General features: G+C 33.9%; 1 protein-coding gene and 1 long non-coding RNA gene across 2 annotated transcripts; both read right to left on the bottom strand.

The window, feature by feature from the left end:
- Positions 1-5,448: 5,448 nt before the first annotated feature.
- On the bottom strand, positions 5,449-6,741 carry LOC139870906 (putative F-box/LRR-repeat/kelch-repeat protein At1g11620). The gene has a single exon (XM_071858669.1). It carries the CDS (start codon positions 6,739-6,741, stop codon positions 5,449-5,451), a length of 1,293 nt encoding a protein of 430 aa, XP_071714770.1.
- A 2,664-nt stretch (positions 6,742-9,405) lies between these two features.
- LOC139871553 (uncharacterized) lies at positions 9,406-10,621 on the bottom strand. Its single transcript, XR_011766672.1, has 3 exons — positions 10,520-10,621; positions 10,032-10,167; positions 9,406-9,820 (listed from the first exon to the last, which is right to left on the bottom strand). It is a non-coding gene; the product is annotated as an uncharacterized lncRNA (long non-coding RNA).
- Between the last annotated feature and the right edge of the window lie 11,723 nt (positions 10,622-22,344).

The raw sequence follows: 22,344 nt of genomic DNA, 5'->3' as shown, positions 1-22,344 counted from the left end.
TAGCAAATGCATATATAGCCATCCTCCATTTCATAGTAGCTGTGTAATACTTTTAATCACTTTGGTTTACTTTGAATTGTGATTCTTATTCTTATTAGTTTGGATTAGTTAGAAGAATCACATAAGATGGAGCATCTACGGAATGACCAGAGGAGGCTCCTACTTTGTTGTTAATTATTATTATTTTTACAGACAGAATTATATTTCTGTTAGTAACATAAGGTATGTGTCTTGTATTTAAAAATATTTGAAATAATTGTGCCGTTGGTCCCTCCATTTTACCCCAAAAAGCTAACAGCGTCCCTTAAGTTTTTTTCTTTGGCTTTCAGCGTCCCCCTATTATCACTTTTTTTGATTACGCATCCCTCCGTCAACTTTCTGTTAAAAAAATTCGTTAAGTCATGCCATGTGCCTTGCATGTGAGGGTAAATTCGTCTTTTTACTATTTTCTTCACTAAAATCGAGGACCACCCGTGCAAATTTTGAAATTTTTTTTTTTTTTTCCAAAATTTTTGTGGAAAGTTGACGTGTGATTTATCATAACATATACGAGTATGATTTATGTTTCGAAGTTTCATCTCAAACAAAAATGGCATCTCCCAAACTACGAAGATCATTATCAGAAATCCCATCTCAAGTCCATTCAACAATCGCTTCATTAACCTCTCTTCTTCAAACTCTAAACCTTAAACACCCAAATCACTCTCTTAATCCAAACCCTACAATCCTTAACCAATTTTTGCATCACTTTAGCCCTCTTTTTATAATTAGAGTTTTAAAAACCCAGCAAAACCCTTACCATGCCCTCTTCTTTTTCAATTGGGCTTCAAACCCTAACCCCAATCCCAATAATTATTCACACAATCATTTCGGGTCGGTGTTTGATCGTGTTAGGGTGAGGTATTCGGGTCGGTGTTCAGTCATAGATTGCTCTAAAATTGCATATAACATCTACAACTCTCTGATTCGTTCCAATTGATTCGATGATCTTGAGGTTGACTTTTTGAATTTGAAGATTGACTCTAAAATTCGAGTTTGATTCTTCGAGTTAGAGCCTAAAATTTAGCATAGAGATTGACGATTTGAATCCTAATCTAATGGCACTTTTACTTGTTGCTAAATGATTTAAAATTCAGCCGGAGACCAAAACGGTTCATGACGAAGACAAACGAAGAACATGAATCAATCGATGACAAATCTGTTGATGTTTCTCTAAAGTAATGATCTTCAAACGTTCGTATGATGATAAGGATTGAATTTATAACTTCAATTTGTGATAAAACACATTAGATGTTGATTTTCAATATTGAGCTCATGAAGATGAAATAGGATCGAGTACTATAGCATGAAACTGAATGAATATTGTAATCTGCTTTTGTAATATTTTTTATTTTCTGTTTAATGATAATAGATGTTGAGATCAGATAATGAAATAGAATTATATCATATGATATAATTATATCTACTGTAGTTCAATCCGTTATATTTAAAATATATACTATAAATTATAGCAATTTTTGCACCGGTGGTCCCTCGATTTTAGTGAAGAAAAGAGTAAAAAGATGAATTTACCCTCACATGCAAGGCACATGGCATGACTTAACGGAATTTTTTAACAGAAACTTGACGGAGGGATGCGTAATCAAAAAAGGTGATAATAGAGGGACGCTGAAAGCCAAAAAAAAAACTTGAGGGACGCTGTTAGCTTTTTGGGGTAAAATGGAGGGACCAACGACACAATTATTTCAAAACATTTGGATAGGTGTTTTAGTAATTAAGGGTTCTCTTGAACTTGTGATGGCTACAGGGAACAATGTGTGTATGAAAAGCAAAATATGGAGTTCAAGCAGTAGTGTCCTTGGTGCGTCAATCAAAGTGATTTTCAGCTCAATTTGCTGTTTTGGCTAAGAAAATAGGGTAATCGATGATCGTTACATTGCGTCGTGGTGATTATGTATTTCTCTCAGTTATTGCTATTATGATCTTTAAATGTACGAACGTATACAGCCGCAGAGAAGCGCAGCTAATCACTATGCTAGTTCACTTTATTATACGTAAAAAGTTAGATTGGTCTCCATATCCATTTTTCATTACTCGCAATAAATATATGAAATCTCCTCGAGATATATAAGAAATACTGATACACGAGATGAAATTCGTTTTAAGCATGCACTTAGATCGGATGATGTACATTACCAGTTTTAAGACCTGCGAATGTGCAGGTTTATGCGGGAAAGTTTGTTGAAATACACTTAAATATTTGAAGAAGTACGTTTTGGTTGCGTACATCATACACTCTGAACTTAAAACGTATGAGACCTAGAATCCTCAAAAGAAAAAAATTCTTATAGCATTTTGACTTATCGTTTTAATTTCTCTCACTTAGGAGTCCATGATTTCAAATTAAAAAAAATCAACATCTAGTAGTTAACAATCTAAAAAAGATATAAAGTATAACTTCGAACGCATTCGACATTCTTGATATTATAGTATTATTAATAATAATTCTATAAAAAGAGAGAATTTATGGTGTAACCCAAATACATTATAAACTTACGTCAACTAACCTTAATATTAAAAAAGCAAAAATCTATCGTACTACATACGAGACACCATTGCATTGCAGATAGTACGGGGTATGTCGATGACTACTTAGATGAACTCATGTGTCAAAATGATTTGGGGAAATCTTCTACAAAAGGTACAATATTATTGATTGCTTGTAACAATTTGTAAGACAAGAGTTAGAGACTGAAAGAGTAACTAAAGAGCTCAGTAACCTTGGTGCATAGGCAAAGCTTGAGGAAATTCTTTGTCACGAGCCCCAAAGCTTTTTCCTTCCAGAGTTTTAGTATAATCCGAAATTTATAAGGAACCAAAGGCCAATAACATATTCCTTATCACAAAACACAGCATTTCCGTTTGCTAACTAACTCAAGGCCTGATTCTAGATAAAGGAAAGTGTTCCTAAGACCCAACGTCAAACTGCCCATTTTGCCCCTTCTAGTACGTATACACAAAGCTATGAGTTTCTATAATACCAATCTAAAACTTAAAGCATTTATCTGGCCAATCGACGATAAACGAAAACAATTGACTCACTGATATTGCTTTCTTAAGTCACTGAAAGAAAGAAAGAAAGAAAGAAATGTGAAGGCATTTTAAAATGATCTAACAAAACCTCATGTCTAAAACTTACGATGGACTGGTCCAATATGTCGGACAAAGAACCACCTTCAGTTATCTTTGGGAGAATGATATTGAGTGTTTTAAAGTGAGAGGCAATCCGATGCATGAACCAGCTAAAAAGAAGTCCGCCATCATGATTTTATTCACTTCCAGATGTATCATCAGGAAAAAAATATGGCACGATACTGGTTAACAACATCAAAAGGATGCGATCTAAGACAGTTTATGGTCCCTTTTAGGTGATCATAAGCATTTTCCTGGCTGAGTCATCAAGGATCCCAAAATAAACAAGATTCTCTGGACCTTAAGAACTGCCTCATTAAGTAATCGTCAAAGCAGGTAGATAAGTTAGGCTTGTTAAACGAGATTATTTCAAAGAGAATAGTTAATTACATGCAATAAATGAAATACAGATCCCTGTAAGAGCATCTCATACTCACTATATACTCCTATCCTTCATAGATATCCGATTATACGAAGACATTTTGGTAACGGCAATACAACATGCCTTTTAGAAACTCTACTATTACACAATAAGGGTTGTGGTTTTGAAGGACTGGTGATGTAACACAAGAACACAACTTAGTTATAAATAACTGTGGTAATTTTATATACTAATATCATTATTATTACCATCAACATCATTATCTACTTTGAATGTCAGATTCAATTAAAACTAGATTACGTGTTTGTTGTGTTACCAAAGACTTGCCTGGATATTTGTTCTTAGCTTCTGGAGAAGCTGTGAAAGTAAAGACTGGGTAGTCTGTTGAACTTCAGTAGCTAGTGCTTGAACGACTGGTATTCTTAATGACCACATAATAGAAATAGAGAAAATAAGTACACAACTTATTAAACCACTGCTATGAGGTTGACAGCTAACATACTTTGGATGCAGTGTTGAGATTTTGCTAAAATATGCTTCCAAGTCTAGAGCTTCATCATAATTTCCATTCCTCACACACCTACAGAAAGTTATGATTTTAAGATTATGAGCAAGTCTAGGACACCAAATACGATAGGTTAGCTCAAAAGAATCTAAATAATATGGTTTAAGTAATTATTCCCATTGCTACAGTTAATAGAAACATAACAATCTATCCTTCCTAACATGCAGAGAATAAATGAAGAAAAGACAGTAATCTGGTATGATCCTTATTAGAAAGTTGTTCCAAACCATTTCTTACGATCACAGGAGATGGGATCAACCTTACAAGTAACTCGTAGCTACATCTTTTCAAGTTGGAGGGTCTTTATTATTAGAAATGATGATTGATAAAACATTACTGGTATGCCTAGTACTCAATATGAAAAATATGGTGGTGACTCATTGCAAATCAGGGGATGGCATGAAAATATATAAAAATGTGTATGCGATAAAAAACGTAAATAAATATCCCTCCCGAGATCATCATCTCGTTTTTTATTTTTGTTTAAAAACGTAATAAAAATAATAATAATTAAAAATATATATATTTATGAATGAACATATTATAAAATATTAAAAAAGAATTAATAGATAGTTTAAAAAAAATAAATTTCATTAAAGAAAAAAATTACAAGGAAAAATGGCTCTCGAACCGACCCGTTTGAATTTTGAGACCTGTTCGACCCATGACCCGTTTGACCCTACCCCATTGGGGTCTCGACTCAACCCGAGCCAGCTTTCTATTTCTCTTTCTCATACCTTTCAATGATATCACAAGTCTTCACATATGGATTCTCAATCGCCAAAGCTCGGGCCCAACTCGCAGTAAGTTTCATACATCCAGCATCAACCGAATCCCGATTTCCGGACAAAGCAAACTCAGGATTCACACACAAATTCTTCCTAGACGATCATCTTCAATTCACAGACAGACGGACCGATACAATCGACTTGATACTTATGTAGCATTTTCAATTCCGCCAGGGTTTTTCCATTTCATGTACTCGTACGATTACAATATAACAGTTTCACAGGATATATTACTAGCTAGGTTTTGATAAGGAGTAACACTACTTGTGATTAACGATAATAATGTTGCGATTGTTTTACCAGTAGTACCTGTTGGCATCTCGAGTAGACAATAATGACTTTTTGCATCTAGGACTCGTTTGATAAGGAGTAACTTGTGATTAACGATCCATATAAAATTGACCGTTTTATCTCATTAGGAAAGTACGTACAGTAGCACTCAATAAACCAACCAAACCAAAATTAATTAAGATGATGATCACATGCATTATTGCAGCAAAACAAAATGAGCCAACGGTTGGTTACACATATTGATTGGGTGACACAAACGTCTCTATGTATCTCACTTCTTGGGCCATGTATCTCACTTCATGGGTGATATCATCCGTGACGTTGTTCCAGTTAACTTGTGTAGACGTTGTGCACGTACCATCACCGTCTCTTGTAGTATTTGTTTTCTCATCACCATTAAGACTTACTCTATAAACACAACATTCTGTACCAGTAAAACCCTTCATCACCCAATCTTTGTTCCTCATCAAGTACAGCGGCCGTATACTGTTGTTTATAAGACCCGACAGCATATAAGTTTCTACACATGACCAACTTTTACCGACTTCATTCAAACTCCACCCTTTCAGAAACGTATGTGTCGAACTAGTGTCATACTGCAAATAATAATGAAGTTTTCCTCTTTGTACCGTGAGAAAGTAACTAGTTGCACGCCCCCAGTCATCCAACTTGTTGAAAATATAAGGAACTCGTATCTCGGTGAACCTTTCCGTCTTGGTGTCGAACCTTACGATTGCACACTCCCATGGACCATATATACCGTATCCTATAATGTCCTGTTTTATGAAAAACAGACTTTCATCCAACCAAGTACATAGCCTCCAACATTTATATATCAAGTACAGTATCTTCTTAAGACTGTTTGTTGAATCAACCATGTTTCGCCATGAGTCGTTTTTCAACGAGTAGCCGTATACATCAAAGTTTTTTGTTATAGATATAAGCTTGTAGTCGTTATCAAACGAGCTATAATACAACCCGAATCGTTGGCAGCTGTCGTCAGCGTAACACTCCTTGTTGTAATTGGTTTTCGACAATGTCTTGAACTCACTCGTTAACGGATTCCACAATATCAAATCGGAAAAATAATCACTGTCACTGTTTGTTAACACGCCTGCACAAACCAGTCCATGACAGGATGCTAATATCACAACTTTTTTAGGACGTGGTGGTGTGAACGGTAACGGACGAGGGTTACGAGTTACAGAAAGTTCGGGTGATTCGCAGTCTATGGTACGGAACTCGCATGATGATGAAGACAGTAGAAGAATTTTGTTAGGGTTTTGACGATCGTTGTTGGTTATGTGATTAAAGTGTGTGTTTTTGAACATTTGTGATGTTAGCAACGAGTACCATTGTTTAGAAACACTTTTGAAACGGAGTACGCTTTTGGCCGGAAGTCGTGGTAGTATCTCCGACCAAAGTATCTCGTGTGGGATCTCTGATGATAATGTCCTCCTCCTTTTAACACGTTGTTGATCGTAGGGGAAATTAACTGTTACATCTTCGATTTGGAACTTCATTATGAATTGGATTGAATCGATGTATAAAGAATTTGATTTTTTGGATTATATAAATTTGAGCTTTAGGGTTTTGTGCGAACTGAGTTTTTGATTTTGATCGTATACACCTCGTTCCCTTCTTACTAATCATTAACTAATATGTATATAGATAGACATTAACTAATATATATAGACGTATCAAACCGTGGGCACCAAGCTAAGAGCCCATGAAGCAAAGATGACCTGACATGTGTGATAACTTTATATAACTTACGTGCTTCAGTCCCAACTCCCACATGCCACATTCACCTCGTGTGATACGTGGCATGCTAGAGAATATACTCATTCCGTCTCTAAACTTTCTTCACCACTTTCCGCACAATGCACCCTACACAGGCGACATACATTTAAATAAAATCATAATTAAAGTGAACCCAAATGAATGTAGTTAATCATAACCATACTATAAGCAAACTGTTTATGAACATAAATATTTGGTATAGAACGGGAAATTCTTGCATATCTCTTCCAAAGAGTAGGAACTGCATCCACCCATCCATATTGTTTATAAAGCTGATAATAATCTTTCAGCAAAAACTAATATATCAGTTCTACAAATTGGTACCACACACAAGTAAAATGTTCATACATATAAAGTATATCCAATAAGTACCTGGTGAGAAGGTCAAAGCCAAAAAGATCCTTCAGTGTATCAAGATTTACACTGCACATATGATACGAGAATTGTTAACAATTTAGAAGAGCACAAACACAGCATATTCAAATCGCTTTTTCAAGTACCTCTTCAATCTGTAGGTAATTCACCAAGAAACATTATGTATGTTAAACCAAAAGTTTGAAAAATTATAATTACAAAGATTTTTATTGCTAATTGTGTATCAGTAGAGTGTTACTACTGCTACCTAGGACTAAACACCAGCTAAATCAAAAGCATATACGCCACCCATCAGGCCATGACTAAGATTTTTATTAGGTTCAACGAAATTCGAATACCTACGATTGGGTGATCTAAGGGCCTGTGAGAGTATACAATATTTGTGGCTAGCATTCTTCAGCATCATGTCAGTCAGCAAATGCATTAAAGATCAAACTTACAAATATACAAAATTTAAAATTTAATACTATAACTTAAGTAAACTGTTGCATAAACGATCTATTATGCACCTGCCCAAATTGAGGATACTTTTTCCAATCAAATAATGAAATCAAGCTTTGTTCATTTATATTTATATAAACCGAATAGGACATATCAAATAACGAAATCAAGCTTCAAAATTTGATAACTATATAAATAAATAAAAAACTCAAGCAATTCTACCAACTGTGAATTTTCAAACACAATAAGAACATATCATATAACAAAATCAAACATCAAAATTGATGATTGAAAACAAATATTGCTAAATTATAACAAACAATCGGACAGAGACAATATGTATATTTTATATAGTATTTGTTAGATACTTAGATTTATAATAAATCGATTCAAGTTACAGTAGTAATGTAAATTACTCAAAATAATATTAAAATGTCATTGAATTCATGTACTACTTTTTTATATATGTATGTCAGCAAAATATTACTCATAAGTTCTTCTCTCACTTGTCTGGTTAATGAAGCTAATTAATTCGAATAACATATAACATATCAAATGAATGACAAAATAAAATGTTAACAACTTATCTTAGATTGAAGTTTTTTTTTGTTGGAGGACACTTTTTTCGGAACGAATGGAGTAATACATAATATTAGTGATATGTATATGACAAAAGATGTGTTTTCAGTTTCTCTAAAAAAACAAAACAGTCAACCCATTACCCGAAAATAGAGCCTTAAGTACTCGGTTTAGTTTTGGCTATGGTACATATAAATTCAGCAAACTAAGTATGAAATTGTCCATTAATTTGAGCTTCATACCCTACCCATTGATGGTCAACTGCTATGAACAAAATGAAAGCCACATTCAATAGGATGGATACAGCTTTTAAAATAGAATACTGAAAACTTTACGTTCAAGGAATGACTCTTGCACTTAATGTGTTACATGATAATAGTCGTTACCGGTTTTATCGTCCAGATCTATAAATAATAATTTTTAATCGTCCAAATCTTTAAAGAGTAACTTGTGGTTCCAGTAGCCAACAATCCAAGAAACGTAGTAAGTGGAACAGTTGAGTGTAATGCTAAATGAGTTCAACAGTTGCATGTGTAATTAATTCAAGGAATTAAATAAATAAATAAATAAAAGCTACAAATAAATAAAATTTTCCCTTCAAAATACAAAACCTAAAAAATACTCACTGAGGAACCTTCTTTGGAGTCACAAAACACACCGAACCCAAATTCAAAAGGCCACTAATTTTATACTAATGTTTATGACATAAGCTAGCCTCCTACTCTTTGTTGTCTACCATGAACATGAGTACATGACAATGCAACATCTAGTATAGTTATCAGAAGGTCCCTCTCACCGTATCAATTTTTATGTTAACTACCATAAACTATGGTCGTATATATCCTAGGCAATAATCCAAATACAAAACGAACCAAATGCACTTAATTAGCTTAGCACTTACAATCTAAAGGAGTATGGCATTGTGCATCAATTTTAATATTAGTTTATTATTACATAGTGAGCAATTACTATAAAGTTTTAAACCATTTCAATACTTCCACAGTTAATAATCAATATTATTCACAATTCAAAAACATAACACTTCTTGATGAATTTCCTATTAACATATGACAACTACAATACTAAAACTGCACAAATGAATTCAAGACAAAAACTGCAGGGTTTGCTTTAATGGAAGCCCCAGCATGAAGAGTTCCAAAGAACAACTTAGCCATTCATTGGAACTCTAAAGCTTCTTGAATACGCTTTAGTTTTATTAAATGATTCGCCTACAAACAATATCACGCCCATCTTCTTAATTGCTTTGAATGCATTAAAGCCACCTCCCAAATATTAAGAAGCTTCGGATACATTTATTCTTCATCGTTTCTTCCATCTTCAGTTTCTCCATTTCTTCATTGCTGCTACCATTCCAATTGTTTGAGTGCTTGATTGGATATGTACCTAAAGCACGAAAAAAAAAAAAAAAAAAAAAAAAAAAGATAATCCTTTACAATCAAACATATAGCAGAGCAGAACATAATTGAACAAAAATGCACCTTATATCAAATACATAACATATGAAACAGGTATAAAAGATATTTATCTTATTATGTAACAAATACATATAACAAATTCATATCACATAATTACATCGATTGGAATGAGATGTTACCTTGTAATTGTAAAGATTGTAATTGGGGATTAGAGTTCGTATATCTGTAGTTAGGTTTTAGTGATTATCAAATCTTCCATGTAATCTTGAATCAGGGTTCGCAGGAGAGATGCGCATCCAACCGATCGATTGATACCTATTAGCACATGAAACATGTAATTTACTTTTAGGGTTTGCAGTTATCTTTTGAATTTGTTTTATTATTAATGGAATGGAATGGATACGCGGATAATAAATAATAAATTATTATTATTTTATTATTTTATTATAAATTATAAATTATGAATGTATATTTGGTAGCGTGACACGTAAAAAACCGAAAATGAACCGGACCGAAATATTCACATATAAATCTAGTTTTGTTTTTTTTTTATAATTTATTTATCATGCTTCTTATAATACAAACTCCATGAACATGTTTTATCTCTGTAAAAAATCTCATAATCTTAAGTATAAAACATCAATATGGTGATTTAATGAGAACTTACTGCGTTGCTTCCTCTTTAAATTACGATCGCCTTCTAAGGTACACGTTTTGCTTAGACTTCTGGAAAAAAAAAATAAACTCATCAAGTGAAGACTCACAGATATGACAACCAACAAGATTGTGATTTATTGTGTGGTTAGCTTATCTTTTCTACCTACAGGAATCTATCCATCTCCATGCTCGGGGCGGAGCTTTTCGGAAACAGGCGGGTCATCCGTCCCAGCTGGATTTAAAATAAAAATTACACTAAAAAAATTTTTACTAAAAAAATAAGGTTTTTTTTAGTGTTTGCTTCAGCTGTTAATGAAAAATATAATAAATTTTTACACTCACCCTATCTGTTGTCGGCTTCAAGTTCCGTCACTGTCCATGCTAAAAAAAATTTGCTTTATTAATGGATGCTTCTTATCTAAAAAAATAAGAGTATGATATAAAATTATATCCATATTCCGAAACAGTAATTAGTTATAATAAAATGATGTATTAGAATGAACCCACCCAGGATCGGTCCCAAGAATTAATGAAACGAAAAAAAGGGCCCTTAGAGCATAAAGAATAATATAAGCTAATTAAAAAAACGAAGATTATATCAAACAACAATATAGATAAGTGATAGGTTATCTGTTGTCCACTTGATAAGTGATAAGTTAATGTGTTTTATCCCACATCGGTGGGGAATCAAGCAAGAATACACTATAAATATAATAGTTTGGGCCATGATAAATAAAAGAACACAAACTAAATTTATTCATTTGGGCTTAACTCATCTAAATTTCTAAAAATTCTAGTCAGTTGGGGGTTGGTAATTTTTGTGATAGAAAAATATACTGAGCCTCTAAAATTGTTAGGCCCTGAACGAATGTACACCTTGTACCCCTCCGGGCCAGCCTTGAACCCACCACCATTTGACCCATACTACAAAACTGCCTTTTTAACCTGTTACCCGACCAAATTGAACTGCCCATGTGGCCATCTCTAGCTTTAATTTTTGTGATAGAAAAATATATTGGGCCTCTAAAATTGTTAGGCCCTGAACGAATGTACACCTTGTACTCCTCCGGGCCAGCCCTGAACCCACCACCATTTGACCCATACTACAAAAATGCCTTTTTAACCTATTACCCGACCAAATTGAACTGCCCATGTGGCCATCTCTAGCTTTATTCTTAATTAGCTTAGAGGTTAGAGTGAGATGGATCAATGGCGGAAGCAAGGGACAAGCGGGGGCAGTCGCCCCTCGTGGATTTGCAATTTTCAATGTAAAATATATTGGGCCTCTAAAATTGTTAGGGCCTGAACGAATGTACACCTTGTACCCCTCCGGGCCAGCCCTGAACCCACCACCATTTGACCCATACTACAAAACTGCCTTTTTAACCTGTTACCCGACCAAATTGAACTGCCCATGTGGCCATCTCTAGCTTTATTCTTAATTAGCTTAGAGGTTAGAGTGAGATCGATCAATGGCGGAAGCACGTAGGGACAAGGAGGGCAGTCGCCCCTCGTGGATTTGCAATTTTCAGTGTAAAATTTTTGGGGTTTTTTATTTTGCCCCTAGTAAAAAAAAAATTTGTCCTCAAAGCCTTCAAATTTTGCCCTAAAACCTTCAAATATTGCTCAAAAACTCTAAATTTTTCCCCAAAATATTCATATTTTGCCCAAAAAATCAGTAATTAAAAAAAAAATTGCTATGTTTTTAATTTTTTTTTTGTCCCGGGTGAAAAAAAATTTGTTTTCGCCACTGGATATATGCACTGTCATTAGTACATGTAACACGTCAATATGAATATAGATTGTTATGACAAAAATCAATAAAGACATAAGGATCTTCAAAAAAACCTATGGTGCATAACATTCGTCTTTGACTTGTTTCCATTTTCTTACAACTACATGCGATCAGTAATATAATAACTCCAAAAAATGTAAAAATACTGAACCGATTCTCACATCCATTTGTTTTTCTTGTATATGATGCATTCGTAAGTTATACCATATAATTTCTTCATTTAAACCTTATAAAACTTTTATGTTAACAGAGTATTTACGTAAACACAGTTATATATATGCCACGTACATATGATCGATATACATAATAATCTGGGTATTGTATATTACTCCGTACAGCAAAATAACAAAAGGGTTGAAGTAGGTCAAACAAATTTACCTTAAAAATAAGTAAGACAGTTCTTTCCACGGAACCGGACCGAAACCTACAGAACCGAACCGATATTATTCGGTACGGTCCTGAGTACGAATTTCTTCAATAATTTGGGACTCGGGACGGAACCGAACCGAATTAGTTTGGGACGGAACTGTACCACGTACAGCCCTAATCACTTTATAAACCAACAATGGTGTATTGTAGACAAAAATAATGACGGAAAAAAACAAGAACTTAATTCGATAAAGTATCTATGAGCCGCGATTTGGCGACATTTATACATGTTTTCTATTATTATAATTAGTCACAAATCACAAATTTTACACTTCATATATACAAGATGTATGGTGACCTGCGCTACGCTGCGGTAATCTTCCGATTACGTGTTACATAGCCACATACTCAAAGTTACACACCAATGTAGCAATAGCTCAGTGATACCCGGTACTTTTGAAGCTGGAAACCGACATGTGGAAGTTTGGACGTACTCAAAGTTACACACTAACATAAGTTATAATAGAAAATACATATATAAAGATAGACACTAACAGTCGTTATGAAGCAGCAGTTGGTGTCACAAAACTGTACATTATGCTGCTAATATGTTGTTGCTGAGTTGCGGTATTTTACCATACTATGATTCTCTCTATCAAAATTATACAGCTAGCAGTAGTTGACGCCACAAAATCATACATGATGCTGCTTATATGTTGTTGCCGAGTTACCACATTCTACCATACTGCGATCGTTTGTACTAAAAATATACACCATGAACCTAGTCAACTGTAGTTTTTTTAACCCGTCAAACAGAGTCAATCCTCCATTTTCCCTTTGTCACTGCTGCTACCTGGGTGCAATGGGAATAATGTTCGTTGGGCTGTGTGTTGGGGTGGACTGTCCTTCCCCGCAGTTAGTTCCTCTTGGTGGTCAGTGGGTGGCGGTGTTGTTAGGGTGTCTGCACCTGATTCGTATGTGGTAAGTTAGGGTTTTATGAATGCAGTTGGAAATTTTGTTCCAGTTTATTATTATGAATACCCGATGATTCTTATTTGTTGTAATTGCATATTATATAGGGCCATGGTCAAGAAGTTACCTGCTTCATCTGTCTGGTTGTGCGATGGTTGAACAGTGGGGTGCGGTGCTGTTATCTCAGTTGGCGGGTCGATATCAAATACCTTGTATTGGTGGTGGGAGGTCATGGGATTTGTCGTGGGCCATTATTGTCACCAAATCTCTGCAAGTCTGTCAAATAATAGTATTCCCAGCCTCCGAGAAAAAAGTGAAACGTCGTGTTGTTGTCCCAAAGATATTGTCGCAATACATCGAAAGAGACGCCAAGTTGGTTTTAGAAAAAGGCTCGAATTACGACCTACAGACAATAAAAGAGAGGAGCGGATTCTTTACAATGTAATTATAGCAAACAAACTAAAATATACACGTGGATGAAAACATTAATGCAATCGGTCAGTGTATCATAAATGAAATCTAGAAGAACACTACAATAACAACCAAATAATCACGCAAAAACAGGGATGAAGCTAACAATTAATTAAACATCGAACATAAACCCTAAACCTAGAAATTCGATTATTACCGTTGAAAATCCGAATACGGGAGAAATTTTGATCGACTGCAAAGCTGATGTTTCTGTAAAGAAAAAAGATTACAAAATCGATCTGTTTTGCATACGTAGGAATGAAGAAAGATAAAGCCACAGACCACATATCACATACCACGTGGAGCTCATGCATACGCCATGTCAAATCGCTTTTAACAGCGAGGCAACATCTCGTATGAATGAAGTCTCAGACGTCAATGCTTTTGGTATTCATTAATAGCAACATCTTGTTTACATTCACAAAGTATACCAGGCGAAACCTACAAAATAGATGCAGTGCACACTTACAATTAATAAATGAACTATTGTCAAAAATATGAAGATATGGTTCAAGAAACTTAGGTGATGTTTATTTTTTAAGATGTTTTTGTCTGAAGATCTGCGAACTATGTCTGTAGAGAATATGCGGTCTGAAGGTCTAAACATTGAAGATTGTTTATTTTTTGTCTGGAGATGTCAATTGGTTCTGAATTATGTCATTTTAATGTTTCACCGAATAATTGAGTATTACTCCGTAACAAACATAAAATAAGAACATTATTAAAAGTGAACTTTCACATTTAAAAGGCACTCCAGAGTACAATAACAAGTTCAAAAGAATTATACGTACCTAATAATTGAAATAACAAAGGTAAAAAAAACATTCAGATTCATGTTTTCCTAAGTTGTTGAACAATTTCATCTCGCTAATTAATCTTATATTGACGATCTTCTCTTATTCCATCTGGGTGAACCCCATTATCTTCTTCATTCTCATTATGTTGAACAAGACTCCTTTTATATATAGCTACTCATGTTACATATAATTAGTCAAAAATTAAACAAGAATTACAGTATATCATCATATTTATTTTTATGACATAAACACAAAGAATAGAGATACAATATATCACACACAATATATATTTTTATGACATAAACACACAAAGAATAGAGATAAACACAAAGAATAGAGATACAATATATCACACACAATATATATTTTTATGACATAAACACACAAAGAATAGAGATAAGTAATTAATTTATTGAATAAATTGATGCAAAGATGATGAAGCTTTTGCGTACAAAAAAGTTAAATTGTGACTATTTTTTATTGACTATCGTTACACAACAACAACAACAACAACAACAACAAAACCCAATACCATATGAGTGGTGTATGGGGAGGTGAAATGTAGACAATCGTTCCCTTAGCCGAGAATAAAAACAAGTCATTTCTCCACTCAGGGTGAAACACTTTACACTCTCAAAAGTAGAGAAAGTCATCCATCTCTCTATTCGACGGATAAAGAGATTGATTCCGAGTGAACCTCCGGCCAATAAGTAGGAAAACTTTTTAAGAAAAAATATTAAAATAAAATTGAGACGCCATGAAAATGGTAGAATCAAATTTCCATGGGTTTTAAATCCTGCCTGGATATCAATTTAAGCTCTAAATGGCAATCAAGACCCCAATAAATCGACGTTTGCTGTTGACTCAAAAATAGAGCCGATGACTATCGTTACACAAAATTGGTATTTTTTTTTAACGGCCAAAATAATATATAACAAAACAACGCTCCTCAGCAAGACGCTAAAGGAGAAATTACAAAGGAAAAGACAACCATGTGTTTCAATTAGAAAAAACATGGCCTCTCTTGCCAACGAAAAGAAAATAATCTAGTAACATCAAAAAGACTATTTCTACTACAAAAATGCTCATTAAAAATTATGCCGTTTCTAAATCTCCAAATGACCCATAGAAGAGTAGCCGTAACCGCAACCATCTTATGTTTAGAACTTGAAGTCGAACTCAAGCTCTCGATCCAACTATCTACTTCGACCCACGAATAGAAAATGGGCATATTACAGTCCAACCAAACTCGAATTTTATGCCATAACTCCGAAGCTAAGCTGCAGCCGAAGAACAAATGAGACCTCATCTCTATACCATTATTGCAAACGGGACAGACGATCGAGTCAATACGAAATCGCCATAAGAAAATGTTAACCTTTCGTGGTATGAACTTGTACCAAACTGTCGGGATGTTTGTGGAAGAAAGCAAAACTGAATCCATGGCCTTTCTCGCAATATTAACAGAAAAAAGGCCATCCGAACTGATGTCGAAACGCCACGAATCATGTCGGTTAGAAAGAGAAACGTTTTGAATTTCGTTCCGTATACAATCTAGCTGGGATGAGTTACGACTGTCGATGTTCTCTCTAGCACAAACCCATTGCCACGACCCATTAACTAACTTATTAGCAACAACATCATTCTGGTTCGTATCAAGATGAAACAACATATTATAACGTGTAGCGAGATTCGTGCTCCCGGTCCATAAATCGTGCCAGAATCTCACTTTTTGACCATTTCCAACTTCCAAACGAATGTAGTTTGCAGATAACAAATTAGCTGAAATAACTTTAGAGCAAGTATCCACAATGTTCGACCAAGTACCATTAACAGTCGTTCGCTCAAAAACATCTCCATGAATAGCCTTAACAATTGAAACCCAAAAATCATCCGGATTAAACAAATATCGCCAACGCCACTTCAAGATTAACGCAAGATTAAATGCTTTCAAACTTCCTACATTTAACCCTCCATTAGCAAAAGAAGATAAAATTGTATTCCATTTCACCCATGCCATTTTATTTGTTGAGTTATTACCGCCCCAAAAAAAACTTAAACGTATCGATTCGAGCCGTTTGAAAATCATTTCCGGGCATTTGAAAACGGACATAAAGTAAATCCCGAGGCTTCCCATGACCGATTTTAAGAGCGTAAGTCTACCACCCACTGAAATCAAAGTAGCCTTCCAAGTGGATAGTTTTGAGCGGAATTTCTCAACCAACGAGTCCCATTTGGCCACTAACTTCATGTTATTACCTATAGGGATACCCAAATAATTAGTGGGAAAAGAGCCCGTACGGCAGCCTGCAATACTCGCAAAAGCGTTAACTTCGCTATCAACGACACCAACACCAAAAATGTGACATTTAGAAATATTAATCCTTAAACCCGAAACCAAGTAAAATACCTTGAGAATACGAAGTATGTGATTAAGTTCACGACTACCCCATTCGGAAAAAATAATGATGTCGTCTGCGTATAAGAAGTGTGATAAACGGACATCACTAGAACCCACTCTAATACCACGAATATAATTAACCTCCATGGCCCGATGAAGAGCTAGATGTAAGCCTTCCATAACGATGATGAAAAGAAACGGGCTAAGAGGATCACCTTGCCTTAAACCTCTTTTAATCGGGAATTCACAAGTCGGAGAACCATTAACAAGCACGGACGTTCTAGCCGAATTCAAACAACCGATGATCCAACCGCACCAAGTAGGTCCGAAACCTAAAGAAGAGAGCATGAACATGAGATAATCCCAGTTCACCGAATCGTACGCCTTTTCGAAGTCAACTTTAAGGAGTAACATCTTTCTATTCGATTTTTTATACCAAAACATAATCTCACTTAGCATTAACGGACCGTCAAGAATCTGACGACCCGCTATGAACGCCGATTGAACTGGGCTAATTAACTTATCGATCACGTGTGCAAGGCGATTAGAGAGGAGTTTCGTTACAATTTTATAAAAGAAGCCGACAAGTGAGATCGGTCGAAAATCATTGAAAGTAATCGGGTTGCACACTTTCGGAATTAAAGAGAAAAAGGCAGAATTTTCCCCCGATGGCATAATCGACGACAAAATTGGTATTTTAAAATATCACAACTTTCTTAAATGGATACGTGAGTGACTTTTTGTGTTCAATATTACATACATACTCCACTCCGTGAGTGATTTTTTGTGTTCAATATTACATACATACTCCGTATATCAGTACAATACTATTTCTTAAACACAATGTAGTTTAGTCAACAATTAACCATAAAATTGAAAAGAGAATATCACATAAATATGAAACTATGCTCCCTGTAAATTGTAGAGCACATCACAAATCAATCAAAAATTAATTATAGAACGAAATCAGAAAAAAAAAAGATATCAGGTGATGAAGCTGACGAGGTGTTGGAGGCGACGAGTGCCGGAGCTGACGAGATGCCGGCGATGCTTCCAGAGGTCAGGGAGGTGATGGATGTGGGTGGAGATGGATGAAAGTTAGGTGGGCTGTCAATGAAAAGGAGTGAGGAATATATCAGGTTAAAATAGCTTTTAAAATTAGAAGCTGTAGGATTAATGTGCAAGGTACAACATATAACTATATGACCAACTTCATTTAAGTCTTCGGGGTCACACACATATACACCGAGACGTCAAATAAAAAAAAAAAAATATATATATATATATATATATATATATATATATATATATATATATATGATGTATATATATTACTCAAGTAACAAAATAGTAAATCGAAATTAATTCATTTACTATTCATGTGAATAGTAAATGAAACGAAATTAATTAATTTACTATTCACATGAAAGCGATATAATAGAAATTATTAATTATAAGTTACATAATATACCCCTAAAGTATTTGAGAAATACGACTTTGAAAATGATCTTGATTTCTTTTGATTTCCCTTTTGCTACCAAACAAATGAAATATGATATTACATCAGATAAAGAAATCGAAAACAAGATTTTAAGAACGTGTTTTTTATTTTATTCAACAACTTGTGAAGTCTTTTAGACTTATGGATATATATATATATATATATATATATATATATATATATATATATATATATATATATATATATATATATATATATATATATATATATATAAAAGATAGAATGAAAACCAAAAACACAAAATAACAATCTATATTCACTTGATTCCTTTCTTAAGGCTGACGAGCAAAGTTATACGGGAGTATTATTTATCTATTCTATTTGATTAATATAATTTGATTATATTAATTAGTTACTTGGGTTTGGACTAGCATCCATTGGCATTGTTTGAAGTGTAGTGTGGACTATCCTAAGAGACGGTCATATTTTTGATCGTAGGTTTCTCTCCTTCAATCAGTTTCTTCAAGAAAGGTAAATCGTTTACTCACTTTGTGAATTACATATTTTGACAATTATTAGTGGTGTAATTGGATCATTGGGATAAATTAATCGTGTGCATGTTTCATTAAATATATGAATATATAGTCTTGTAAATGTTTTTATGAAATAATAAAAGATTATTATTTTAACTATCCGCTGCGTTAATCTGAAATTGGTAAAAGTACACACGATTTTTCAACAGTGGTATCCGAGCCGCTTTTACACCATCTTAATTGTCACGTGATTTTCTTTAGATTTAGCTTTGTGGTGAATTGGTAAAAGTCAAAACCTTTATGGTTTTGAAAGTCAACTTTGTTGATTACCTTATGACGCACGAATAAGATCTAGAAAAAAAAATCACTGTTATAAATTTTGAATTTATTTTTTTTATGGCTTGAATAATTGTTGTTTATTTCATTTCATGGTTGTACGCATGCATTGTAACCATGGACAAGCCATATGTAGGTTTTAATAACGTAGTTATTAAAATTGTAATAGCATACATAGTCCATAATGCCCCGACCTATGTATGATTGTTGTGATTGTTGATTACGGCAATATTAAGTCATATTGATTATTTATTTTTTATAAGAAGGCCATTTTGAAGTCAAAGTTGTATTATATTTATTTTTCATTTTCATAGTATTGTATTTAAATTTATTCTAAATTGTAAAAGTATTAGATTAGTTTTATTTTTCAATTTTAAATAAATGTAATAAGATGAAGATTAAAGATAAAGATGCAACATGGAGTTTGACTTAGAAGATGGCGAACAGGTCAAGTTGACAACGATAGCGTTTGTCAAGTTTTCACTTGATTTTTGAATTAAGTGGGAGCTACGATATTACCCTTAGTTTGACTTCTTGATCCCATGTCGGCTCATGGGATCAAGCATAGGATTTTTGAGCTAGGCTATGTGTGTGTGATGCATGATATAGTTGTGTTTTAATTTTGCATTTATATATAATTGTTGATTAGAATATATATGCTAAATGTTTTTTATGAAAACATTAAATAAAACCGGTAACGAGTTTCAAATATTAAAATTGATGATTTTAAAAGGTTAAAATCTAACGAGTTTAAAGTTAGATAATTTTGAGACTCAAGTTATATATGTTTTTTGATGGAAACATTAAATAAAACTCTAAACGAGTTTCAAAGATTAAAATTGATGATTTTAAAATAAGTTAAACTTTAACGAGTTTAATGTTAAATGATTTTGAAAGTCAAATAATATATATGGACGACATCTTTTAAAACTGTTTTAAAACGATACACGTTTGTGTATTTGTTATTTTTATATCCTATAAATTAAATAACAAATTAGATCACAAACATAATCGACATATACAATTGGTTAAAATGTTTTTTTAACTAATAGTGTAGCGAATCTTGTGTGCATGCATTATTCGTTAACACAAACATTTTCAAAATACCCGTCAAATTTAAGTCATTCCATCCAATGAGCTTGCAAACACTCCTCGTTATTTTTCTGATCTAGTGAGACTAAGCTGAATTATAGCCACGAGGTGAATTTTTCGATCTAGTGAGACTAGCGTGAATTTTCACTGTTTTCAAATTGGACGACTTAATCGTATTCACGGTGAGATCTGAGTTCGAGGCAATGATGGGACAAACATGCCATTAGATAATAGTGGTTTGTTGGACTACATATATCTCTAGGTCCCATAAAGATCTAAGAGTTGTACTTGTAATGCAATTGGTACCCGCTACCTACCAATAGACTCCATAACTGCTAGCTGATCAACAGATGTGGCTATGGAACCTCTATATGGATCTTAGGCTTTTGTAAATTAATTGTTTTTTTAAAAAATATTATCAAAACTTGGGTAGTTAATTTATTAAAGCTCAATATCGAAAATATTAAATTGAATCTTATATCTGTTGTAGATGTCAAATAATCAAAACGTAAACCAAAACACACTTCCTTTTTGTTGGAGAAGGATAAACTCAATGTTCAAACTTCCTAGACTGGCACTGCAACCTGAGAATTATTCTCAAGCATAATTAGAAGTTGAATAAAGTTTAGAACTCATATCCTTTCTTCCTGTTGTGGCAGTTGCTGCTGCTCAGCAAAATGATTATCGAATGTTGTTCAATGATCAGGAAGAAATAGGATTGAAGGGTGAAAAAGAATAAGCCGAATACTTTGTGGAAGGAAAATGACAAATCATTTGCTAGAAAAAATATTCCACCTTCCAAGAAGGAAAGCCCAACAAAAGACGCCAAATATTTCCATTGTGGAAAGGTTGGCAATTGAAGAAGGAAGTTGTCCTATCTTCCAATCTGAGCTGAGAAAAGGCAACGCTGGTGAGACTAGCAAATCAGGTATATTTCATATATAGTTATATACTTCTTCTAGTGATTCCTAGATCTTTGTTAACTGGTTGTGGCCTTCACACCTGTAACAATATGAAGGGAATGAGAAGAAGTAATAGACTGAAGAAAGACACAATGGATTTGCAAGTAGGCAAGGGGGATCAAGCTTTTGTTAAAGCTATTGGTACCTCTGAACTTACTTCTCTAAATGGTCTTATTGTTTTGTTGGCACAATAACATTATGCTCTCAATACTGTGAGCGACATAGTTTGAAAGATGTTAGTATTGAACTTGCATTTACACACTTAGGTATTTTAGTTTCTAAGGATAATATATTTATCTTAATACCTATCCACGTGATGGTATTTTTGAAATTGATCTGCATAGTGTAATTTCAAATGAGAATTCTGTGTATACCTACATCGCCAAAGTCTTCAAGCAAGACTTGAATAAGACCTATCTATGACATTGTCATATTGGTCATATAAACAAACAATGCATTACAAAACTCCAATCTAATGGACTTTTGGAATTAATTGACTCTAAGTCATTTGATGTATGCGAGTCATGTTTATGTGAAAAGATGACAAATGCTTCTTTCTCCGATTTAGGTAAAAGAGCTAAAGATCTTTTAGGACTAATACATACTGTTATATGTAGCCCTTTAAGAACAATGTATAGATTTAGT

The sequence above is a fragment of the Rutidosis leptorrhynchoides genome, chromosome 10 (assembly GCF_046630445.1).
Source record: "Rutidosis leptorrhynchoides isolate AG116_Rl617_1_P2 chromosome 10, CSIRO_AGI_Rlap_v1, whole genome shotgun sequence".
NCBI classification, from domain to species: domain Eukaryota; kingdom Viridiplantae; phylum Streptophyta; class Magnoliopsida; order Asterales; family Asteraceae; genus Rutidosis; species Rutidosis leptorrhynchoides.
Note: the sequence above shows the minus strand (reverse complement) of the source record. Positions and strands in the feature narration are given on the sequence as shown.